General features: G+C 40.9%; 2 protein-coding genes across 5 annotated transcripts in view; one reads left to right on the top strand and one right to left on the bottom strand.

Annotated features, from left to right (window-relative positions):
* The window catches only part of IMMP1L (inner mitochondrial membrane peptidase subunit 1), a 32,017-nt gene extending 11,711 nt beyond the window's left edge, over positions 1 to 20,306 (bottom strand). The window contains exons 1-4 of one of the 2 annotated variants that reach the window (XM_064426008.1): positions 20,228 to 20,306; positions 6,262 to 6,394; positions 5,412 to 5,500; positions 4,726 to 4,852 (exon numbers count right to left, since the gene is read on the bottom strand). In XM_064426008.1, the coding sequence (XP_064282078.1) occupies positions 4,726 to 4,852; positions 5,412 to 5,500; positions 6,262 to 6,366 (321 nt within the window). In that variant the 5' untranslated portion in view covers positions 6,367 to 6,394; positions 20,228 to 20,306. Of the gene's footprint in view, positions 1 to 4,725; positions 4,853 to 5,411; positions 5,501 to 6,261; positions 6,395 to 19,898; positions 20,136 to 20,227 lie in introns of those variants that run through there. The other variant, XM_064426009.1, reaches the window with a different exon arrangement.
* Positions 20,307 to 20,329: 23 nt separating this feature from the next.
* Positions 20,330 to 26,305, top strand: part of ELP4 (elongator acetyltransferase complex subunit 4) — a 135,343-nt gene continuing 129,367 nt past the window's right edge. The window contains exons 1-2 of one of the 3 annotated variants that reach the window (XM_064426005.1): positions 20,330 to 20,520; positions 26,263 to 26,298. In XM_064426005.1, coding sequence (XP_064282075.1) covers positions 20,361 to 20,520; positions 26,263 to 26,298 — 196 coding nt within the window. In that variant the 5' untranslated portion in view covers positions 20,330 to 20,360. Of the gene's footprint in view, positions 20,521 to 23,554; positions 23,760 to 26,262; positions 26,299 to 26,305 lie in introns of those variants that run through there. The other 2 variants (XM_064426003.1, XM_064426004.1) reach the window with 2 other exon arrangements.

Genomic DNA, 26,305 nt, shown 5'->3' with positions numbered 1-26,305 from the left:
ATAGAGCCATCTGCAAACCAACAAATATGCCAAATTAGCTCTCCTCTCCCACAGACACTCAGCACAGCTGCTGATTAGAATTATGGCATGATTTTCTCTCAAGCCTCTAGAACACTTAGAGCTAAGGAGGAGCAAGCAAATACCTTACTCATTTTCCATATCAGCAACTACTGAAACTTACTCAGTGAACTACTAAACCATGAGTGGAAACATTAAGACACTTAGAGCAAAGGGAAAAGAAGGGGTGTTTTAATTAGGTTTATTTTTAATTGCCATTTAGGATACCTTAAAATGACCGTCCAAGAGTACTGAGTGCTCTGAAATATCAAACCACTTTTCAGTGTCTTGCAGGGTGCATTCAAACCCTGTGATTACAATTCTGTGTGGTTTGCCTTGACATTATGTTATCCTTAGTGCCCACGTCATATTCTTCCTGCATTAGCCAAGAGCTGCTGAAGAGTTACCAGCACTGTGCAAACACAGGGAGGTGCATTATCTTGGGAATTCTGCTGGCTCTGGAGCTCCCACAGGATGAGGAGATGCCATCTCCGTGGCAAGGCTCATTGTGCTGCAGCACAAGGCAAACACTGGCCCAGCAGCCAGGCTGGCAGCATTAGTGGGAGCTGATTGATCACCGGCACGGTGTTGCTGAGATATGGATTTGTATCTCAGCTTTTTATCACCGGGACTTGCACGAGGCAGTTCCTTATTTACAGACTCTGCCTCTATTAAGTGACATTATTAGGGACTACTTTTGTTTAAGTGCCTCAAAGGCTCAGCATATTGGTGGTTTATGACATACAAGCTGTTTGATTCTGATGGTTTAGCCCTCACTTTTTCACACTGTAAATAGGACCTGCAGCACAAGAACATATGGTAGGTAAAGAAATTAAAGCTAAAGTAAATGGCATTAAAGCAAATTCAAATACAGCAATAAGATACTCAATCTGAACTATAAACCTGTATTAAGACATTTTAAAACAGGAAATAAAAGCCTAAATATGAAAAATAACCTTTCGCTGGTCTGGTGTTTTTTTTTTTTAAGGACCATTTCAGGGGTTTACTGTGATTAATTTCCTTATTAATCCTCCTTAATCCCTATACAGTTAAATTAATAAAATAGGATATCCCTTAATAAGTGAAACTATTTTTGAATATAGCATTAGTTGTTTACCTTTTTAACTTCTGGGTTCATGTCACATTGCCTCTGATACAGAAAAAACACATTATGCATTCTTAAATGTTTATTACAGCAAGTACACCTGTTCCTACTTAGAAATGTACATTTAGCACAAAACCAAAAAGAGCCCTGCAAAACTGCCAGCCTAATGCTCACATTCCATACCAGATATCAAAAAAAGGAAAACTACCTCTTCTTAGCTTTGTAATACTATAGCAGCTTATTCAGAAAAGGAATGTCATTATACTTGCATGTAAATAGGAAGATTTCCCTAATTATTGTTCTACAGATAAACTCCAGTCGTATGTACTTAAATTGTAATTTCAACACATGCCTAATTTATACCACTCAGTTTTATATGTGGCATTAGTTCCATCAGCCTGTAATCCAACTCCATCAAAGACAGGTTTTTGATACAGCTTTAGCTTTAATGCACTCTGACAAAAATAATTTCCTCTTATGATGTATTCCTTCAGTTAAATAGAGCAGCAAGAGTATTTTAACTGCCACTGCTACTGTGCATTTCTACTCAGCTGAAATGCCTCTTTTCAGAACAACTTATTCATCCTATGTATGGTTGCTTTTTTTTGTTTGTTTCTTTTCATTATAGCTTGGAAGGTTGGTTTGTTGTGTTTGGATTTTTTTAATCTACAAGTATCTCCTTGGTTGTTTGCAGCAATAATGTATCTCATCTGTGTAATTTTACAGAGAGCAAATTGTAAACAGAGTTCTCCATTCTCCTACCTACACACAAAGACATCCTGAGAAGTATATTCATGAATGAGCCAGCACCTCACGTAGGATCTGATTTTAGCACTCTCTTAGGCTTCAGGGTAAGAATTGTGTGTGACAATGCTTCTAAGCACAAAAAAATCCAAAACTTTAATGCTGTAAAATATGCCAACACTAGCAATGACACAGTCAATACAGACTGAGCATAATTCCTACTAACGTGGCTCTAAGGATTCTCCTTTTAGGGCAAATCTAAAGCAGGTGCTTACAGGTCATTTTCCCCTCAGCTGCAGAAGTACATTGAATGGCCATTCCTCTGCCATCTCCAGGAACTGGCTAGCTCAGAAATCCCATCCACTAGCTGGCAACCAGCAGCACAGACTGAAGCAGGGGGCTGAGCTGCCTAATTTGGCAATATTGCTGGCATCTGATATTCCCATTTACTGTGTAAGTCTGCAGACATAACAGAAACTTCCCAAAATAGGAGACAAGCCCTCAAGGAAAGCTGAGCAGTTTGCTGTAATAAAAACAAAAGACTGCTCTGACCTTACACACTTTGGAGTCACAGCATTCACACACCACTCAGATTTCCTGTTTGAAAAAAGGCAGCCAAATATAAAGTACAGAACTCACTACACTTTCCAGGCTTTGCTCACTTCCCCTGGCAGACAGAACCCCCCAGCAGTACTCCTGGCCATTTGGAACCACAGCCCAGGCCTTTCCTCAGCTTGGACAATCATTTTTTTTCAAAAACCCACCTCAGGCAAGTAACAACAAAACAGCCAGTCCTCTGTACATCTGCTGCCATTATTTGCTGTGAGGAATTCTGTGTTTGAGCTAAAAGTGCATAGCACAGTGATTCATTAAACGAAGGAATGTGATGAGGCAATTGCCTAAACATAAATATATATCACGTTTCCCCTCCCCAACAATTTTCTTAGTGAGTAATGCAACATCAGTTATGAACAGAAAGTACAGATATCCACATTGAGAATTTACTCTTCTGCAAAGGAAGTGTCTCCTGAACAGATGGAAGGACCTATCTCTTTACCAAGCACTAATGGTAGAAGGAAAACAGGTATCAGGCACAAGAGCACTTCCATTTAGATAATTTCTCCTCCTAGATACAACTTATGGTGTAAGAATTAAAAAAGCTTGTCACCTCTCTGTATTTCCACACATTAACCTTTATGAAAACAGGGAAGGCAGCCTGCATTCCCCATCTGCTATTTCTCCTCATATTTTGGATTAGAACTGGAGACAAGAAATCCTTCATTAGGGCAGAAATTGTTCTGCTGAATATTCACTTGGGCACTTCAGTGTTTCCAGAAAAGCTGACATCCTGTTTTAAGTACAAATCTTTCCTGAACTTCCTTCTCAAGACTAAGACAAGTGAGGAAAAAGGTGCTCAGAGAAATTCTGTTTGTGTCTTCTGCCAGTGTACACAGAATTCAGGTTGGTCTCCTCTGGGAAATCTGCATTCCACCACAATTACGAGCTCCACCAGAGCTAGAGGATTCCTTTAACTTGGTGAAAAAGGTGGGTTTATGTTCATTGGGGGTTTTGGTAGGTTTTCCCTTGGTTAAATGGTTAACACAAATTGATTTGTGGAAAAACTGAATGTTTTGTCCTCCCCTTCAAAATGTAACAGAGAATGAGTTCCTTCTGTATGCTCACAAGTGAGCAAAGTCTAAGAACAGCAGCTCAGTGGCTCTGGCATTACAGCAGAAGTGCAGATTAGAGGCAGGTGCCCAAGGTGTCTCACCTCAACACTGGAGTGAAAGAACAAATCCGAAGCCTCAGAGCAGGGTATGACCCATGTCCTTACTTCCTGGTGCTAAACAAGAATTTTTGCTTTAAGTAAAGACAAACTCCAGCTGCTCAATACCAATGAAGCAATGGTAGCTGGAGGCTCCCTGGTGAAGGTGGCTGCCTTTATGGAAGCCAAATTCTTACAGGATTTCTGTCACAAACTGTAGCTGCCTGTAAGGATTGTTCCATAAAATTCTCCACCTTCTCAGCACGGGGTTTTGCCCACATGCTCATTCTTCTTATTCTGAAGTGGATATGAAAGGGCAAAATCACAGCTTTGTTTAAAAATTCAGAGCACCTGGGAATATCTGATGGTTCCACAAGTGCTGAATACAGGTAGAGGTTAAACTAAGTTCTTGGACAAGAAAAAAACCTACATTTTTCTGTGACCATCATTCCTGAGGATTTTTCTCATGATAGCCTAGAAAGAAGTTGCTAAAAACACTTTGTCACTGATCTTCCCAAACTTCTGTGAAGTCTATCTGCATAAGGACAAATTAGCATTGAGATTCATTTTCCCTTTTGATTGCATCACCTGACATTTTGGCCAAGTTACCATACTGAGGAACATGAAAATATTGCTACATTGAAATAGAGCTACACTAAAGTATAATTTTGAAAGAAAAATCTGCAAAGCTATTGCAGAGTCAAATATTCACTTCTTAGTGTTTAAAATACAGGAACAGTTTTGCCTGAACATCAAGCACCTGCATCTGTCTTTTGTACTGCACTTTATACAGAGAATTTCAGAGTATTCTTCCAAAAGGCACAGCAGAAATATTATCTGCCTACAGTTCCTACAGAAACAAAAGGCAGAAAAAGACAGCCTGGCATACACAGTCTAAAAGTACAACATGTTACTGTACATATTCAAGAATAGTAATTTATTCATGTTGTAATTTATTATTTATTACGATCCTCAAATATTGCAAAACCTTTACAGACAATCAGGCTTACTTAAGTAATCATTAATTTACATAGGAAGAAACTCTAATACTTACATAGCTGTGACTCTTAAGGAAATCTGAAGGGTTGCTTGTGCAGACTTTATCCCCTTCCAAGCCAATTACTCTTTTACAGATATTTGATTTGGGGTCATTTGGGCTTTTCACAATTACAATATCTCCTCTGAGAGGAAAAAAACAAACAAAAACAAACAGGAGAATTCTAATTACAAACTATTTGGCTAAGTACATGAGCATCCATGTATCCACTCCAAAAATATTCACACATATTAAAGATTGTGCTGAAAATTCTTGTGTACAATTTTGGTTTCTTCAGTTTTACTCAGGTGTAATTTCACAGAGTTTTAAAACTGTTACTGAGATCATTTATGTAACATTTAAGACTACAACCTGAGACCAGTAATACCCATAGCTGTTTTTCAGGACCAAACTGCTTAGAGAAGAAGTTACATTCACTCAGTAGAATCATTTAGGGGGAGGGAAAAAAGGATTTTTTCTATTATTTGGACAAAGCTGTGATAGTGACAACAGACTAAACCCAAACTGAATTTTGACAAGTTGTTCATTGGGCTGCTTGTGCTGGTAATTTTAAGATCCTTTAGACACAATGAAAAATTACAAGTTAGAAGCAGAAAAGTACACTAAAAACAAAGGGCAGAATGTGGTTATTGACAAGCCCTGGCAAAGGGAATGCCAGATGTGCTCTCCAGAGAGCAGCGTACTTTCGAATGCAGTAGAAGTGGCGGCTGAGGTTCTCCGAAAAGACAACATCAGAGTTCTGAATGGTTGGTTCCATGGAAGGTCCAGAGCACTGCAAATGAAAAAGAAAGGAGAAAAAAAATTACTATTTCAAACCACTTCTATCTAAAATAAACTTATAGTCAAATGATATGGTAATAAATTAGAAAAGGTGGAATGTAGAGAACTAAAAGTGAGCTCCTCCAAGGAATGTGTGATGCATTTAAAAGCTGAGGGGAGCTTCCAGAGCATCTCTAACTGTTACAGCTCCATATTTCCTTGAGATTGGTCCTGAACTGCACCAGGTGCTACAGGCCCTTATGCATTCCTTTCAGCACTGCATCTCCTGGAAATTTTTAGGAGCAGTGCTCAAAGCCCTACCAGCTTACCCCTTTCTCTTCTCTGTGACACAGAATGATCACAGAAGCTGCAAGAGCAGCTCACAGCCAAACTCCCCCATGCCCAGCAGCAGTATCTGCCAGGTTAAGGACCTGGGGAGGAGGGGCAGGAGCATAAAACACTCAGAAACTTGGCCAGAGTGTGAAATAAAGGTATTTCCTGTCACTGACTCCACTGATTTTTAAAGGATGGACTCTGTGCAAAAGACTTAATCAGAGTTTCCCATTTACTTCAGTGATGCCTCAAGCAATAACACATCAGAAAATGTGAATTACTAAAGTACAAAGAACTTTCACATAGGCCAGACCTGCTCCCCATAAATTGTGTTAAATGCTTCAAAGAAAATTAAGAAACCTGAAATATTGGCATCACCACATAGAAAAATGTCAGTATTACAGTTTATCTCCTTTTAAATGTCATAAAATGAAGAGTTACCACAACAATTCCTCCAAGGTACTCAAAGGCACAGTGTGCTATGCAGCCATATTGCACCGTGTACCCCAGAAATCGGAAGGCTTTTCCTAGGGCATTGCGAAGCATCCTACAGTGGGATGGTGCCCAGCTGGCTCTACAGCAAAACAGAAGAGGATCATTCATTGGAGAACAAGCAATCCAACATTTACAAACCCATCTTTTGTGTGCAGCAGGTGGACAAGAATGAAAACACCCAGCAGTATAATGATACCAACAAATAATCAAACAGACCTGAAGAGGTGCATAGAGAAATAAGGCATCAGGTCTTTCTGTTCTCAGCAGCAGCACAGTGCTATAACTTCTGCAGCTGAAAACATTTTCTGACCCCCTTCCCCAAATATTCAAGTCCAACTCTGATTAGGAGATCCAATTCCTGCAATGCTAATCTAAATAAAATGTTTCCTTGTCACAATTTGGTGGTTACATGTAAGGAAGTGGAAAACAGACCTAATAAAGTAACTGAAGCAAGTTCTACATTCTGCAAAAAATCTGCTCCCCTTAAACTCAGTGTTGCTTTCTCATGAACTAAAACCACTGCCAGATTTCCCTCTTTTACTAAGATGGGTCAATAAAGTTCGCTGTGCAAATACAGTATGTTGAAAAGGAAAAAAAGAAAAAATGCTGTGTAAAATATGCCTACTTCAAAATGAAATAATCTTCTTCTACATTTCATTAATTAAAGACAGGAATTTAAAAGTGCATAGCTTTATTGTCACAACTCTGACTAGAATTTAATGGGAATTCTACCTGACTACATTCAAAAGACAACATTATTGGGAGTAAATATTCTCTAACAAGTTCATTTCCTTGTTCCAAAAGAGACATACTTTTTTATCTACACAAACTTCTCTAGACTTAAACAAATTAAACCAAGCTGTGATTCATCATTCATTATCTGACCATTTTCACAGTAAAGACCTGAAATACAATGGCAAACAGAAAAGTCTTGAATTGTGTCTGGCAGATGCAGCACCCAGCACGCTGCAGGACACACTGCAGGAACGGGAGCAGCTCCCCTGGAAGGGGAATGCACTTTCAGCAGAATCCACTCTGGTAAGGCACACTAGTGGTTGGCTCTTCTCAATCCAGTGCCCCAACCAATGCCTTACTCTTAGGCCAGAGACACTGAGAGCCCAGAACTGTGACACAGGTCACAAAGGGAAGGTGGAGGCACAGCAGATGAATCTGAGTTGCAGAAGTAGGTGAATGCACAACTACGCTTTGAGAGAAGTCCACCATCAAACCTTCTTAACAGCATCTGCTAGAAAGGAGCCTCACACTGCTTCTCAGTTCAGGGAGAAAGAAAAATACTGCAGAAGGAACCTCTATTTTTCCCAATGCTATTCAGAAACCTTATATTAACATATTAAGATAGCAGAGAATTTAGGCACCTGTGGGTATTGCAGGTAAAAAGGCATTTACAAATAATGCATTACAATGCCCAGAGTCCACAGACCAAACTGGGACAAATAAACAGTAACAACATCAAGAGAACGTGCAAGCCTCCCATGAAACAGCTATCAGGTTGTAACTGAAATATTTTTATTATGAAACTCCAAACAACTGCTATACATGTCAGAAAACAAGTTTCAAAGTGATTGCAAGCCATTTCCTTTTGGATTTTGGGTGACACAAACAAGGACAGTTACCCTGGACACAGGTTTCCCTGGGATGCTTGTGAGTAGATTTGGGAGCTACTCAGAGAAACCCAGGGCTCAGAGTGAGCTTCGCCTGCTGCCAGAGCTGCCATGGTAAAAAACTAACCACAAGGACAGAACAAGAGTGAAGAGCTCTCAAATTTTGTTCCCAGTTTCCTTAAAATAATTTCTTAACTCCCAAGACATAGATTTCACCAACCTCTTCTTATAAATTTAGTAAAAAGTATTTTTTAAAAGCTCAAGCTTATCAGATTTAACGATAACAATCAAAAAATTCTTAGCATTACACAAAAGCTTTTGAGTACTACTCAAGAAAGTAATTTCAAATGAAGACACATATATACCTGGATTATACAGTCTGACCCTGGCAAGGTACCTCCTGAGGATGGGAGGGTGTTTTAAATGTTAAGGCTCATCTTCAGACATCTAGTATTCATTCCAAAGAACTAAAATCTTGAAAGTTTCCATGTCATTTTAAATAATAACTTCTAGTTAATAACTGGTTGCAGCAAGTCCAGTAAAAAAAACACCAGACCAAACTAGTTTATTTATAAAAAAAACAAAACCACACAGAAATAATTAACTTGAGCATCATTAAAATAATTGTTAAAATATAACTGTTTCCTCTGAAAACTTCATATCATTACATTTTTGAAACAATGTCATATTGTTGATCACAAGAAAGAAAACAGCTGAACAGTTTTCCACATGATACAATTTTAATACAAACTACCACCAGCAGGCAACTCCACCAGATCAAACATAAGACCATTAAGCACAATAAAACAAATTATTTAAGCCACAGACCCCTTGAAAACTTAATGGTTCTGTAGTATAAACATCCTTATTGCAGAACTAATGGCCTAAAACCTGTTGTAATTCCTTCCAGGTACTACCTAGTATCATACAGCAGGTAGCTGAAAAATTTCTACTAAATCAACATTGGTTAAAAAAGGTCACACATCCATATTTATCACAGAGAACACAATCTCATTATCTTACCACAACTGTAACGTTGTAAAATACACAGCAAATAAAATGCAAAATGTAATTACTAGTATCTCCTGTTCCCTTTTCCTTCCATAGCCTGTGCTTTCATCACTCGGTTTTTGTTTGTTTGTTTATAAAATTAATCACAGCTAGCAGGGTAGAAATCACTTTGAGCCTGGTGAATGACATCCAAGAGATGGGAAAGGATTAGTTCTCAGTTGCTGCCAGTTATAGCGCCAGGTGGCTTTTTCTGCAGCGAAGGTGTTACCGATAATCCCATTACATTGGTACTAAATCTTGCAGACATCAAAATTATCACCAAGGTTCCTTTTCATCCCATCCTTTCCAAATGACTGGAAGTCGCTTCACCTGAAAGAAGTCAAATCCACATGCAGCTGCTGTTTTAGCAGCCAGCGGACTCCCTGAGAATGCCAATTGTGATCCAATTTCGCTGTGCTGGTGGCCCCCTATTCCCTGTCCAATAATACATCTGTTAAAAAATCCTACAGCTACAAATCAAGTTTAATCCTACCAGGGACCTCATGTTGGTCTTGTCTTCCAAAAAGGCAGCAGGTTTTGCCGTCTATCTCTGCCAGTGTCTGGGGAATACTCTTTAAATCCCAGCTCTACTTAGAAGAATAAGCTAAGGATCACAAAACATGACCTCAAAAACCCTGATATGACTATATTCTGACCCAGAGGCATTCATTCTAGGTGAAGATTAGAACTTTGCATAATAAGATTACACAGCAAGTGAATGATATCAAGGGACTATCCATATGCAGCCGCCTGGTTTTCTATAGACAGCCTGTGCTCTGCAATATGCAGTGCAGACGAAACAGAGCTTGGGCTTTCTAGCTGAAATAAAATAGATTCACATAAATTAGTTGGCCATTTCCAGATTCCTAAATCCCCTATTACATCTTTTATTGACAGCTCCTGTGAGGATAGCACAAATGGTATTCTCTTTGTACTCTTCGCTTCTGTAGAGCTCGCACTCTGAGGGAAATGTACATAGGTTGTCTAGAAATTAACATCTTGTTTGCTGTAATCTTGGATTACAATTATTGTGTACATAATAAAATTAGAAAATCAATAAGCAGATTTATCATTTCCAGAAAACCAGGAATTTTTAAATACAGGAATTTTTAAATAAAGGAAAATCAAAGTTGCAAGCACTGAAAGTGTGACTAAACAAATCACTGCATTTGGCACTAAGCAGATTTTTCACTTTCATAAAACATTTCTAGTCACATTTGCTTTATATAATATTTCCCAATTCTGGAATTTCATTGCATATGTAGTGAGAGGTCATCAGTTTTTCCTTCCATAACAGAAACTCTTCTCCTAACATTCTCCACTTCTAACCAGACACTTTTCTCCACCATAACTTGCACCATCTCATTCCCACAGAACTACCCTGAGATTACTTTAAAAAACAATCCAAAAACCCAAACCAAAGAAAAAAATTGCACGCTGACTAGGCCACTTAAATATTTATGTTAAGTTTAAAATAATAGTTTAATATAAATAAATATATTTATTTATATAAAATAGTTTAATATAAATGTATTTATTTATTTATATAAATAAATATATTTATTTATATTAAACTATTATTTTAAAACTTCTGCATGAAATTGATGTCACGTGTAGAAGAGCGAAGGGTGTGTATCTTGTTTATTTGGATGTTTCCCATATTAGATACACGATATGCTTTAAACAGACATATAAATATACGAAGTATAAATATACAAAATGCTTTAAATATTCTAATTTCAATCTGAGGATTCTGAACATCTAAAGAACAATTTTCAAAAGGTCCCTCTGTGATGGAGATCAGAAGAATTGCTTTTTATTTCCAGCTGTTGCTTTACTCTGGGAGAAACACTGGACTTGGTCTGGCAAATGTGAGCAAGCTTGGTGATATTCTGGAAGAGATTGCTTTTTTACACATTATCTCTACCAGGCACTGGCAGTTTGTCTCCAACAAGAGCTCCTTCAGCTGCTGATGTCAAGCTGACAAGGAGTTTAATCCTGTAAACATAACACAATTGGCTGGTGTTAAATAACCAGAGACTACCGACAAGAATGAGCAATTTCCCAACACAGATTTCAGGTAGTTCTCACTGGTTCTATTTACCTTTGGGAAGCAGCTCCTAACACTTGCACAACCCTGAATAAAACGCTGTTTTAATGGCCAGATGCATTCCAAAGCTTGTCCTCCTCCTCAGCTCCATTCACTCCTCTTTGCTGAACAGCGAAATCCAGACAGCTGAGCAAAGACATGGTCATACATGGGCCTCTGAGGGATGCCAAAATATTCACTTTACAGTCTTCTGCAACAAGGTCAAAGTCAGGACAAACACCAAAGGTCTGGCAGACACCATAGTCATGTTCCTCGTAACTGAGAAAAACGGGCTGTGCCTATGTCACAGTGGCCAAATAACAACACGTGTTTGTTTATCTTCAATTTCAATACATTCACTTCCTTCAGACACAGACATATAAACATTGAAAATTCATAGTAAGACAGAGTTGCAAACCTAATTTTCACATTAGGCACTAAAAATCTCCAACCCTACAAAACCTGAAGTTGCCCATGGCTCACACGTCCTCTGCGCTTCCCAGCTGACACATCTTGTGGAAATATGATTTGGAAACACTGCTCAAAGCAGTGAAGGGAAGAGGGGTAAATACCTCCCCTGTGCACTGAGAAGTAAAAATGCTGTTTACTTAAAATATTCTGTCATTACAAAGAGGATATTTTGCTGGTAAAGACCAGCAAACCCAACAAAAACACTACAAACCCAAAAAAACCAAAAACCCTTCACATTTCAGTACACCATCAGCAAGACTATCTAGAAAAAACATAGTTGTCTCCATCTTATTGCCAGTGATGGTCTCAGACAGAATGCCATCATGGAAGAGTGCTCCACAGTAGTTTAAAAACACAGAAGTCACAAAGTATCAAATCTTTAAACAAATAGTAAATCAAACACATAAACAAACCATTAAACATCTGAAAAATACAAAAGCAAAAAACAAGATCCATTTTAGCACTGTCAGAAAATAGCAGTGAAGAATCCTTCTGCATGTTTATCAATACTCCCCAGTTATGAGCATCACCTTCTAATGAAATAGCTTATGCACACCCTGCATTAAAAAAATGTGTTAAAAACAGGAGAAAGGCAACACAGTCAAACAAGAGAGTCCTCAATATTTACATTTTCAAGTTACCTGAGTAGAAGAAAAATGCAAATCAAGTGCTTATCACTGCTGTTATTCTGCAAAAATGTTGACCACTTTCCCAATCTGCTTTTTAGTTACAAAGTTCTAAATACACACATGTACGTGGACTCAAGGACTTTTTTTCAGAGCAAAATGGTACTTCAGGAGAGTTTATGAAGTAAAAACAAACTATAATCAGTATTTCTGCTCATCGCTCAATAAAATTTAATAGTTATTTCTGAGCTGTTTTATGTGTAAAACACAAGTTCTGTAAGGTCTCCTCCACTTAGAGATAGAAGTATAAAAAAGTTCCAAACATCAATAGATGAGTGCAATGATATTCAGTCTAAGTTAATCCCCAGACATCCAAATCCATGAATAAAAATTCATCAGTTTTAAATACACTGAGCCTATTAAGCAAGAACAAAAGCATATGCACAAAAGAGCTTTTAATATATTTCAAAGCCCACAAGAGCCACGGTCTCATTAAAATTATAAATTACACAAACATGGAATAAAGATTCAAACTGCAGTGCAGCTAAGCAGATTACAGCAAAGCCCGCGTTCCATATGATAACACACCATGGCCCTCCCAGATGGGGGCTTGGAACAAAAAGGCCATCACTGCAGCTAGGGAAAACCTCCTTGTGATCTCTGCTTTCTGTTCAGCAGATGACAGCCAAATAATATGTTGATTATTCTGTTTGTGCTGCTAAGCTTGTAAGATGGAATAAAAGCGATATGATCTATTGTGAACTCCATGCTAATGTGTTGCTCCACTCATAAATAATATACTGAATTTATTCTGAAACTATCTTTTTATCTGACTTCCAGGTTTTAAATGCATGAACTAAAATAGAAAGCTAGCAGAAGCTATTATTTAATTTGATAGTTTAAAATAAAAGATACAGCTGACACAATAATAAATGTGAAAACTACTTAGTGAATCAAATAAGTAGAGGTGCCTTTCTCCAATTTAGCAAATGATCCTAAGCTGAGGGGCTGAGCACACTCCAGCCCCACAAACTGCACCCTCACCGATACCAAAGACATCACCAAGCAGAGCCTGCATGGCTCATTTTACCACACACACCACCCCAATGAGGACACAAGTGCTTGTGAAACAAAAGCAGTACAGAAACAAGCACTGTATCATTTCATTAGTACCGCCTCCCTGAACTGCATTCTTAAAAACTACCTAGGGTTTTAGTAAGTGCTAAGATTGTATTTCACCTACATTTACTCATCTGACTTGTTCCAAAAGTATGGAACATGGCTTGCCCTTTCTTCCATAATACATTGCTTTTCTAAAAGGAAAATCAGAGACTGTCATACAGCTCCTTTCACAGATATTTTGTGCATGCTAAGAAAATTGATGATAGTCCTACAACTTAATGTTTGTGAACTTCAGTTCTGTGCCAGAAATGTTAAAAATTCTATGAAAAAAATCATTTGGCTTGGCAAATGAGAACACCATGATCAAGGCTTCACATTTCTTGGACCAATGGAAGCACAACCGAGAAAAGGTGGCAGCAGGAAGCTCCAAGAATGCGTGAGCCTCACAACAGTTTTCACAGAAATACAAGAGCAGGGTGCAAGAGTAGGGACACAGCCACAGCTGTAAATCAGAGATATATTGAAAACATGGCTGCTAAAGGGACACAGGTATTCTAATAAACCCCAGGGCTAAAACTTCAGATGAATTACCCCCTCATTGCAATGAAATAAAGACATTCTGTTCTTTACACACAAAACCAAGACAGGACTTTGAAACAATTAGTGAAGCTCACATTTCCAGCAGCACCCACAACTAAATTAAACTCACAATTCATTTTCAAGATTATTGTTCTGCAGATTTCAGTAATATTGTGTGTCCCACTTGTAATACACTAAGTTATTCTGCAGTAACCACTTACAGGATTGTTATTTCTAGGACCTTGATAACATTTTGGCTTCCCTCAATCTGTTCCAGTATCTACTGTTTTAAATGTTAATTCATTTTTATTCCTTTTACATATATTATCTCACACAAAATGAAATTTTTTTGTACAAGGGGGGGTGAAATTGGAAAAAATGGCAGCCCTGCTCCCAGATAGATGCTCCTGAAATGGGGTTCACACAAAGAACTTTTGGTATGGAACTGGCAGGCTCAGTGTAGGAGATAAAAGCTGAATTCACTGAGATAAAGAATAATGATGATTTGCTAAAATACAGCCTGGCTACAAAAAAAGGCCAGACATTCATAATTTTATTATTTCACCAAAACATTATTTCAAATTTGAAAGAATTTACACTCCCCTAAGTAGCCAGTTGTGAATCTGGCTTTACAACGAGTTTAACTACATTGCTTGCATGTCTTACATCCAACGCATACTGAAAAATCTCAATTTGACTTCCTGACTACTTAAAGGCCAAAATTTTCTTCATCTGCCCCTCAGTGTCCGAATTAGTTTACCATTCTAGTCAGATTTTTTGAAGGGCAAGCACTACACATCTCTACAGAATTATTTACTGCAGCACACACTGGTCCATGCCCCACTCTGTGGATGGCCAGAGTGCTGTGAAAGCCAGTGGGAGATGAAAAATCAAGCTGGCATTCCTGTCTGGAATATCTGTGGGAGACAAGAACCAGAAAACATCATTGGCCAGTGCACTGGGAACCTGAGGTTCCTTCCATGTTTGTGGGTCTCACCAGGAAGTATGAGAAATACAAAGAAAATAATCTCTGTTAAATACATACTAATCTGTATGATTCTTATTAAGACACTAAATTAAACTCACAATTCACTTTCAAGATTATTGTTCTACAGGTTTCAGTAATATTATACTGTACAGTTCTGAAATTACAGAAACATAAAGTAACTTTTAAAATAATTTCTTGTCTTCAGCACATACTACTTTAACTCATGTCTCTTTATTTCTATTTTGAAAGAGCTGTTTAAATTTGAGACAAGCTTAAATTTCTTTCCTGTTGCTCAGGATACCCACAGGGATGAATTTAGGTATCATCCAGAGGCTTTCTGAATAAGATATTATGTTTAATATAATATACAACTGGCAAGTCCTAAACAATCCAAATACTTCTTTCATTTGCCACAGACTGACTCAATAAGCAGACTTTAAGCTTTTTCACACTGAAAAAAACAGGTCTTTTGGTGTCAGAGCTTCCAGGATTAAACATTCTTTCCAGTTGTTGGCTCATGGCCTGAAGATCCTGCACTTTCAAACTTAGCCCATTCTAGCTAGTTCAAAGATCAGGAAAATGAAGCCATCTTCTTTGCAGCCATAATCCACGACCCATGCTGTTAGATACTTAAGAACATCTCCAAAGCAAACTACCTTGTTTCAGCCGCCAGCAGGAGCTCAGCAGGCGTGGGCCACATGACTGCAAGCCCAGCCTGCTCAGGTGACTCGGTGGCTAATCTGATTTGGTGCCTATGAAACTTTAATCAGTACAGTCGAATACCAGCACATTCCACAACTGATGAGAGAAGCAGCCTGGAGATGGAACAGCAAACACTAATAAGATTATGAATTAGAACTGCTACTGGGATGTGGTTTTCTGGTTCTCTAGCCCACATGTAAAACTTACAGGAAAAAATCCTACAGGAAAAAATCACTGAAAACTGGTCTGGCGGACATACATAAATGAAATAAATTTGAAATAAAATAGCCTCTTGTTTTATTCCAAAATGAACAGCATTTTGTTCAAAGACAAGAGCATACATTAATCGTCTGCAGCACAATTAAAATGCAGCAAAACCACTGATTTGGAAGCAAAGACAACAGAACACATCCATGAGTAACACCCTGTTGCTGAGGAACACTGCCCACACCATGCCGCTGGTGTTAACTCGCCCTGCAAGCCCAGAAGGACAAACCACATGGTAAAGAGAGGCCACTACAATTGTGCTTCCTCTGCCCAACCACAGTTATCCAAAGCACACCTCAAGGGCTGCTATTCTGCAGATACCAGGATTTTCCTCAAATTTGTAGGCTACAGCTTTTGAAGAGTATTATCAACTGTACTTGAAGATCAAATGTGGTTTTCTGATTCTCTATCCCACACAGGAAAATATCAATGAAAGCAGATATATGGGCAGACATACAGGTTTGAAATTAAATGGGCTGGCATTTTATTCCAAAATGAACAGCATTTTCTTCAAAGACAAGAGCATACATGAATCTTCTGCAGCACAATTAAAACCTAGAAAAACCATTAATTTACAACAAACACAACAGAACACATCCATCCATAACACTGTCCACACAATGCTGCTTGTGTTAACTTGCCCTGCAAGCCCACAAGGACAAACCACGTGGTAAAGAGAGGCCACATCAACTGTGCTTCCTCTTATTGATGCCTTCTGTCCCTTCATGGTCACCAGAAGCTGAAGGCTGACCTAGAGCAGAGGCTGGACAGAGCTACAGAATAAAGCAGGGATTCATTCCAAGGATCTCCTCCATGGATCCACCTTGGGCAGCACCAGAGCCCAGCCAGGGCTGCACCCAAGATGAACCCAAATGGCCCCAAAATGCACGAGCGCTGCCGGGGTCTCTCCCTGGGCTCAGCTCTGCTCCATGTGCACATTGCAGTTCAGTGTCCAGTTCCAGCTGCAGCCCCTGCAGTCCCATCCTGCTTGTTTTTCTCTCTGCAGCCCACGGGGTTTGTGCTCTTGGGCTGAGATTGGGATCATTTGTCCTTGGTGCCCAGCTGGAGCAGGAATTGTTTTGTCTCCCTGCTCTGTGCACAGAGCTCACCATGCCCTCATGTGAAGCCCAGACCCACACACTAAAGCAGCACAGAATGTGAGAAATAGAAAAGCCAAACCCTGAGGCATCATTATCAACCACAAATATCCAAAGCACACTTTTGGGGACACCAGGATTTCCCCCAAGTCTAGAGGCTACAGTTTTGGAAGAGAAATGTCCAATGTTCTGCCAGATCAAATTCCAACCATAACCTTTTCCCAAATGTTCTGACTGCTCTCTCGCTTACCATTGTATTCCCTCCATTTTTTTCTCCCCCAGGAATTTTCACCCAAAATCCTCTTAACCCAACTTAGAATCTGCATTTTGCCCAGACAAGCAGCTAAATTGGAAACCAAGTTTGCAAGAAGAGGAAAAGAGAGAGCTTGATTTCTCCACAGCACAGCTCGGATTTGCAGTTAAAACTGGCATCCCCATTTGACCAGGTCTATGTGACAACGTGTGAGCTGAGAGGAAGCAAAGCTCATATTCTACAGTTTGAGACATCCCAAAATAGACCAAAGATGTTTAAACTTCTCCATTCTCCAATGAGCTGAGTAGGACCCCTGTCCATTGCGAATTGTCCATAGCTCAGCTGACAAGAAATATCTTCCCAAGACAATTCCTGAGCACTGGGAATCATTTCAGTGTTCCTTAGTTCCTCTGCATTTCCATTCCACACCTAGAGCAGGAACAGTAGGACTTCTCTACCTCATAATGTGATGTTTAGAGCTGCAATTCCTGTGGTCTTGCTTTCTGCCAGACAGCAGATCCTAATGGGATCTTCTACAATGACTGAAACTTCACCTTTTCAAAACTGGACATGTGAATAGAAGCAAACCTTCAGTATCATTCAAAAAGGATGAAAAAAATATTGTTATTCCTGAAAATGAAACATCATTGATTTAAAAATAAATACGAAATTAAACCTCCATTAAATTAGTTCCTTTTCTGAAATTTGTCTGCTATACAGGTAAAGTCAGATGTTGTAAGCAGCATTTCCATAAGCACATATGCAGTTGGAAAGCTTTGTTATATTAAAATGTTCACATCTGAAAAATCCCCCACCTATTGAAAAATAGCTTATTTCCACTCATTACCTAAATCAGTAGGATTTTAACTGCACCCAGCAGATTAAACTGGGGAAAAACGAACACCACAACAGAACTAGTGATATACTTTAAAAGTTCAGTTCTCATACTGAAAAAATTGTATCCACTTCATTATTTTGTTATACGTGAAACAGTCTCTCGTGCTGTTACAATGTAAGACACCATTTCTTTTTATTGGGAAAGAAGTCTACAAAAAAAATTTACAACAAAAATATTACTTTATATAAAAATCCATTTTTTCCTCTTTTGCAACCCTGACCCACTGAGACTGCCAGGAAATGTGCAGGTTACCCAAGAAACACTACAAATGGTTAGGGGCATGGCACAAGGGCTGCCATTTGCAAAATACTTTCATTATGTGTGTTCTCTTTCCAATAGGAAAGAGAAAAAAGAAAAAAAAAAAGGAAAATAATTATTTAGCCTCCAATTTTAATTGGCCTGTAGGAAAACGAGGTTAAAAAAGTATAAAAAAACCTCTTACCTGTCAGACAAATAGTACTGAAAGAACAAAAGAGAGGGCTCAGCCCTGGATGTATGCTTACACCTGTGCTGGGAAATTAAGACAACCTACAATAGCGTATTTTAATTTTAAAAAAAACAATAAAGGAAATACTTTGTGTTAATGAAGTAAGAAAAGAAAATGTACTGCTTGGAATGGGAAAAAAACCATCCCAGAGATTGAGTACATACAGTTTATCACTGGATTCTCCTTCTGACAGGCAAGCAGTGACTTATCAGAGATATCCACAGCACTGGGTCACCAGCTTCTGTAACCAAGTTCTCAACAGTTATCCTGCAGTTGTTGTGTCACACACACCTGCAAGCACCCACATCCCTCAGACCTTCAGGGATTTGGGCTCCAGGAGCACAGCACAGGAAGAAAAGGCAGAGTAACTGTGAATTTTAAAAGTGGAGAACTCTCCCTAGGTTTCAGGCTCCTCCTCAGTCAGACAGAATTCACACCACAGGATCCCACTGACAGAAACAGAGGCCCAAACCCTTGGAAAAGAATTGTGAATTATGCTTTGGGTCTTTATTTTGTTGGCCTTTCCTGTTACAGATATTCACACCTCATTGGTCACATATTACAGAAGTGAAATTAAACATCTATGTGTATTTCTTGCCACGGTTTCCAGACTCCTTTGATTTTCTCCTCTCCACGCAGATACTTCTAACTTTCATTAAACAATAACCTATACTTAAGTATTATTCAATATTTCAGAGTTTAGCAGAAAATACAAGCCATTAAGATTACCTCCTGATAAAAGATCTTGACTTGTCTACTGCTTAGCATGTGTGGAAGCTTGGCCAGCAGCAAAAAAAATCATCCTTTCCCCAGCTAGGGAGACATCATGCTGAAGTTTCACGCTCCTGAATTTGAACTGGATAGGAAGGGAAGCTCTGAGGTTCAGGACTGCCCACATATTGCTGCTCTGTCATGCTGCTCGTACTTAACACGAGGATTTTTTCCCCTCAATTAAAAAGAGACTCAAGAACCACAGGTGTTCAGAAAGTTGGCTTTGAACAACAGTAAACACGAATCACTGGAACTAAAGAGTGAGAGTGAGGGGTTATAGTATCAAAGCTTCGTTTTTCTATCCTGCTTGTACAAGTGTCTTCAAGCAATCTGGGATGCCTCTGAATCACCAACAGACGAAAAACTAACATAAAAATACTTGTGGTAGTGGCTGTTCTATATATGACAGGGGCTTCCCTTGCTTTCAGAGCACCAGAACAGAGCAAACGTAGCAGAACTCGTCAAAGCATTTTAATGTCTTTTAACTTTTTCTCCCACACTTTGTCTTGGTCCACGCTGACACAAGACCTTGCTCCCGAGTTAAGGCATTAAACCACACACCTGCTACAGGTCCGTGGCTCTGCACAACCAAGCAGGGACCCCAAGTACAGTCACATATGTCGCACGCAGCCACGAAAATAGATTTTACAAGCACTTTTCCCTTGCAGGCTCATTCCGGAGGAGCTGATGCCGCTCCGGGCGAGCCCGTCCGCCCCGGCCCGCCGCACGGTGCAGACACCCCGCGGGACAAGCGGGTGCCCGCTCCACAGCGCCCGTAACGAGCTCCCCGAGCCCTTCCGTGCCCGCTGCCGGCCCCCTGAGCCCCGGGCAGGGCCGCGGTGTCCCCTGAGCCCCGGGCAGGCCCCGGTGCCCCGCGGCGCCGCTCTCACCTCCCCGCTCGCCGCCGGGCCCACAGCGCTCCGCCGCTCCGCGCGTGCCAACAACGCGGGCTCCCATTGGGCGGCGGCCGCCCGAGCCGCTCCCCCATTGGCGGAGCGCCGGCCCGGCGTGCCCGGCCCCGACATGGCGGCGGCGGCGGCCGGCGGGGAGCGGGGCCGCACCAGCTTCCAGCGCCGGCCCGGGGCCGGCCCGCGGCCGCCCGCGCTGCCGGGCACTCGGCCCTCGGTGCGCCACGGGCAGCTGCTGCTCTCCAGCGGGCTGCCCTCCCTGGACTGTGTGCTAGGTTGGTGGGAGCGGGACTGGGACCCGGTGCTGCGCCCCCGCCGCCCTCCCCGTTGCCAGGCCCTTGCTGCCCTCCCGCAACCCCGCGGCTGCTCCCGAGGCTGCTCCTTCCTCCCCACAGTCCCGGGGGTCGCGGCGAGGGCGGGAGGGGCAGGAGGCCGGGGGAGGCAGGCCGTGTATCCCGGCTGGAGCTCGCGGAGCAGCCGTGTGCCATCGCTGCGGGCGGCCCTGCGGAGCTGTCCGGGAATGCTCGGAGCAGCGCATGGCCGCGGCCGGGCTTGCGGCTGGGGAAGCCGTGTGGGCTGCTGGGTTTCCTTGGAAAGCTGTGTGTGCTGCTGGGTTTCCTTGGAAAGCCGTGTGGGCTGCTGGGTTTCCTTGGAAAGCCGTGTGGGCTGCTGGGTTTCGGCTGGGAAAGCTGTGTGCTGCTAGGTTTCCCCTTTGAAAGCTGTGTGTGCTGCTGGGTTTCGGCTGGGAAAGCTGTGTGTGCTGTCAGGTTTCCCCTTGGAAAGCCGTGTGTGCTGCTGGGTTTCCCCTTGGAAAGTTGTGTTCTACCAGGGTTTCCCCTTGGAAATCCGTGTGTTCTACCAGGGTTTCCCCTTGGAAAGCCGTGTGTTCTACCAGGGTTTCCCCTTGCTCAGCCCTGTGTTCCACCAGGGTTTCCCCTTGCTCAGCCCTGTGTTCCACCAGGGTTTCCCCTTGCTCAGCCCTGTGTTCCACCAGGGTTTCCCCTTGCTCAGCCCTGTGTTCCACCAGGGTTTCCCCTTGCTCAGCCCTGTGTTCCACCAGGGTTTCCCCTTGCTCAGCCCTGTGTTCCACCAGGATTTCCCCTTGCTCAGCCCTGTGTGCCGCACTGACGCCGGGCTCTGTGCCGCGGCCGGGGTTGGGATGTGTTGGGGCTCTCAATTTGTCTTTTCCGCCTTGCTCGCCACGGCTGCATGGTTCAAGTGATAAATTAGATAAATTGCTCTGGTGTGGCGCTGGTTTTGCTGTCTCAGTGTCGGGGTGTGAGGTGGTCCCGTGGATTCAGTGTTGCGATTGCGGCTGTATCATCCCTATGCACTTTCCCTGGGGTTGGGAACTCCTGCATTTGCTGGTGTAAACAGCGTGGTTTATCTGGGTGATCCTCTAACTCTTCACAGTTGCAGTGCATCTGTAATATAGATACATGGGACTTTTAGGTGAGAACAGCCTGATTTTAGCTTGATTCATTCATCCTTGGGGTACACAGAATATGCCAGCTTTCTCTCTAGGGATGCTCTGTATGATTAATGGTCATATAAGAGTTGTATCCCTTGTACAAAGGACTTTTTGCAGCTTGTATATGATTGTGTGTGTGTCTGCACTTTTGTCAGGGATTAGGATCATTGTGGAGGAAGCCCTTCCTGCTTGAGAGAGAAATATTTCATTAAGTGAGAGTAATTTGTGAAGCCTTTTAATTGCATTAAAAGCAGATTTGCGTTGAATATTCCCGTTCATATTCCCTTTTAGAAATAGTGCATTTTGCACTGCATGAAGATGTAGACAGCTCCCACGGTGGCAGTCTCCTAAAATTCTAGGCACCAGTGAAGAGCTCAGCTGTTGTTGTGGACTCTTCTTGGGTACCACTCCAGGGCCTTCAGCTTTTCCTCTCTTCTCCAAGCTGAGCAAGCCCACTTCCTTCAGCCTCTTCTCTTGAATCAGTTGCCCATTTTCATTCTCTTCCCTGGATTCACTTCAGTTTATGTTTTCTTGAATGGAGGAGCTCAAAGTCATCTGGGCCTCATATTCTAGATGTGATCTCAGTAAAGGGGAACATCCTTGGAGCATCTGACTGTGATGCAGATGACCTCTGATGGTGCTGATGCCTTGTGCAGGCTGCCCTAGAGCAGAGGCTGGACAGAGCTACAGAATAAAGCAGGGATTCATTCCAAGGATCTCCTCAATGGATGCACCTTGGGCAGCACCAGAGCCCAGCCAGGGCTGCACCCAAGATGAACCCAAATGGTCCCAAAATGCACGAACGCTGCCGGGGTCTCTCCCTGGGCTCAGCTCTGCTCCATGTGCACATTGCAGTTCAGTGTCCAGTTCCAGCTGCAGCCCCTGCAGTCCCATCCTGCTTGTTTTTCTCTCTGCAGCCCACGGGGTTTGTGCTCTTGGGCTGAGATTGGGATCATTTGTCCTTGGTGCCCAGCTGGAGCAGGAATTGTTTTGTCTCCCTGCTCTGTGCACAGAGCTCACCATGCCCTCGTGTGAAGCCCAGACCCACACACTAAAGCAGCACAGAATGTGAGAAATAGAAAAGCCAAACCTGAGGCATCAGTGCAGTCCACTGTGCTGGTGACTCTGCAGGTGTTGACTTGGTCTGCTTTGGGCCCTTTTTCTGGGTGTGGAAATGCTTCATGAATGTGTTGCAGAATGCTGTTTATGTTTTTCTGAAAGAATATTGGGAGGTTTTCTTCTTTTGTCTTGCCCACTAGCAGTCAAATAATTGATTGTAAAAAAATTTAATTTTTATTGTCATCAGGGACTGAGGGCAATCTTTTTTTTTTTTGTATAAATTCCCAATAGAAGTTAGTACAAACTCTTTGAAGTCTGGTGTTTTCATAGACATACTTTGTAACAGTCACTAGGCGGTCTTGTAGATCTCTGGCTTGGGTCTGAGTTTAACTTTGCTGTGTTGAAAATCTGTAACCCAGATACACAGTTATTTGCCAGACATGAAACTGCAGCCTGTGAGTGAGGGAAAGCATGATGTTATCCCACACAGGTCTAATGAGGACCTTCTGAAGAGAGGAAAAGGCAAAGAATCCAAGGAGGAGTTTCTTTCATGCTGCCAGCTGATTGTTGCATTGATGTGGCTCACTCTAAAGGAGTGAATTTCCTTTGGAAGAGAAGTGGTAGATAAGTGCTGGATTTCAAATGCAGTGTTAGTATCAGGGCACTCTGCACTTCCAGACTTTATTTTATAATTTTTCAAATTTATATTACAGATACATACATTTTATAGTTATAAATATTTTATATTTATTTTTATAAGTTTACATTCAGGGTTTGTGGGCCATATATGCCTGATGTGTGCCAGGACAATTCTCTGCAATAAGCTGCAACTATTGTGTAATATAACCATCACATGCCTGCTATTGGATGTATTGTTTCAGGCTGCTGGAAAAAAGGTCAGGGATGTGCTTTGGAAACAATCTGGGCACTTCTCAGCTTGCAAAGTTTGTTGTGTTTCTCTCCATAAGATCTTGAATCTCTCTTGTAAGTAGCAATATGGAAAGTTACAAGTTTTGCTTAGGTCTTTATAAATTCTACTGCCTTAGATACTGGCAAAGATAAATGAAAATAGTGAGATTGGGAAGAATGACAAGTTCATAGCAGCTTTCTTGGGAAACTTACAGATTTTGCCTCTTCCTTTTGAATCCATCAGCATTGCTGCTATCTTTTCCTGTTGCCTTTTGTTTAATTTACTAGTATTGTTGCTCATTGCAATATGAAGATGTAACCATGGTAACTGCAATAGTTTTGCTTTCTCTCTAACAGAAGACACTTGTTCAAACCACTCTGTGATAAAGTAACAACAATGCTCTGACCTGAGTTTGCCTTTAGCAGCCAGGGTATGTGCACCTATGTTACAGCTCTGGCTGGTAGAAAAGTACCACTGATGATCTGAAAATGCAGCTTGAGAGAATTTTGGCTGCACTGTTTGGCAAATAAATTCACTGTAAAAGCAGAAGAGACACTACTTCTGTCGTGGCTACCAGTGAACTTTTTTCTAACCAAGGTTTTAAAGTCCTTATTGCCATGAGCTAATACATTACTTATGGCTGCTTTAATCATATTTTCTGTGTCAGCCTAGGATTTGGTAAAATCTCAACATTTGGGGCTTTTCTTTCCAATGGGCTGTATAGAGCATGTGCTCCTTTTAAACAACTGTTGTTAGGAACCCGAGTGTTCTGGCTGCCTGAACAATTAAATGCAGTCAATATTGGAAGCATACTTTGTGCCAAACATCAGTATGATTTCAGATTTTGGTCTTTTCTTTTTGCTTTCCCCTGTGGTACATCTTTTGGCTTCATTTGCATTTATCTCCTGAACAAATAAATGGAACAAAAATCATTGGCTTAGGACATGGGGATTTCATGAGTGATTCTAACTTTCTGATAAACAGCAGTTAAATTTGGTTTTTTGTTTGTTTGTTTGTTTTTTTAATATCTAGAAAATGCTTAATTACCGGATCAGCTTGCTGTAGATACTGAAGCATTTGTACATCTTGATTCAGTTTACCTTGAAACATCTGCTTCTCTATAACTATGAAATCAGTAGCAGATTAAGCACTTTCACTGCCCAGTATTGCTCAAATTGTGGTGCTTGATGGCAAAGTGGTCCTGTTCTGATTTTAATTCAGGTGCTATTATGCAACAATGTAGGATTTTTTGGCCTATGGGAAAGCAATTTTCTTTTTTTTCTTCCTTTTGGGTATATAAACATTACAGACAGGCAGGCATTTGTAGTCCCACTAGCAAAGCTGAAGATTAAGAAGTTGATCCAACTCATATTGGAATCAACTTCTAGTGGAGTTTATTGAGGTCTTACAAATGTATAAAATGAAAGATCCTGTTCACTGGAGTCCATCTGTGCTGTCCAGAATTGACTTCTAGAGCTTTGCATACTGTGCTGATGGGATTCATCAATTAGTTTGCTCCTAAGTTGTTTTTAGATCAGGACACCTTTTAAAGCAAGGTTACACCAGAATTCCCTTTCCAGACCACAGTGCAGCTCTCTGGGACCATCTCCATTGCTGCTGAGGTGTCCAGCTTTAAAAGGTGTCCTGATTTAAAAGGTCAGTTGCAGACAACATCCTGCAGTTTCCATGCAAAACACATCAGTATGCTCGTTACCTGTGGCCATCTGAACACTTCAGAGATTTTTAGCTTTCTTGTCACAGACTTCCATAAATGTTAAACAAAATAGTCTGATTTCAGGTTATTCCACTATAGTACTCTTGGAATTCAGGTTATAAACCAGTGTACTCTTTCCCAAAAATAAAATCTGAGTTCTTCTTTCACTGGCCTTGTAAAGGAATTCATGGAGTTGTTATGTCCAAGACCTGCTATAAAGGACTTTAGTCTCTTCAGTAGTGTATGTTTTTTCATAGTGTGTGTTGTGACATTTATGATCCCTCAGTCCAGGTTTCAATGAGTGAAAATCTTGCTGCCATGTCAGTTTTCAGCAGTAAGACAAAAACCAAGAAAGTAAGAAAAAGGTGGAGCCACGATTTTGCCTGGAAGACTTGAGTGGAAATTTGCTAAAATCTACTAAAATCTCAGTTGGTCACTTAGTTTATATCCTTCTTGTTACAAAGGAATATCACTTGATAGCTAATATTAGTTGAATTTGGAGAATGTTTACTCACATGAGTCATCCCAGTAAAAATCTGCTGGCTCAGACCATACCTCACCACTGTAGTGCTTCAGAGAAGTTGCATAGAGCGCTGCAGGATCTTTTTACCACAATGATGATAGTACAGTATATTGTGAAAGTAATTGTAATGTGCAGTATATAATTACATGTAATGTATAATTATTTCATAATAGAGAATTGTAGTAAGTATTGCAAAGGTAATTAAAATGTTGTTCACTTTTATATTTTTAAATTCCCCGTTATCACCTTCCTTTGACTTATAAACTAAGAAAAGTTAATTGTTCTCTAACATAGTATTAAAGTGTATCTTACTTTATTCTTCATTTTGTTTTGTTTCCAGGTGGAGGCGTAGCTGTTGGAACCCTTCTTCTTATTGGTTAGTA

Source organism: Passer domesticus, chromosome 6 (genome assembly GCF_036417665.1).
Source record: "Passer domesticus isolate bPasDom1 chromosome 6, bPasDom1.hap1, whole genome shotgun sequence".
NCBI classification, from domain to species: domain Eukaryota; kingdom Metazoa; phylum Chordata; class Aves; order Passeriformes; family Passeridae; genus Passer; species Passer domesticus.
The sequence above is the reverse complement of the archived record's forward strand: the minus strand, read 5'-3'. Positions and strand labels throughout refer to the sequence as shown.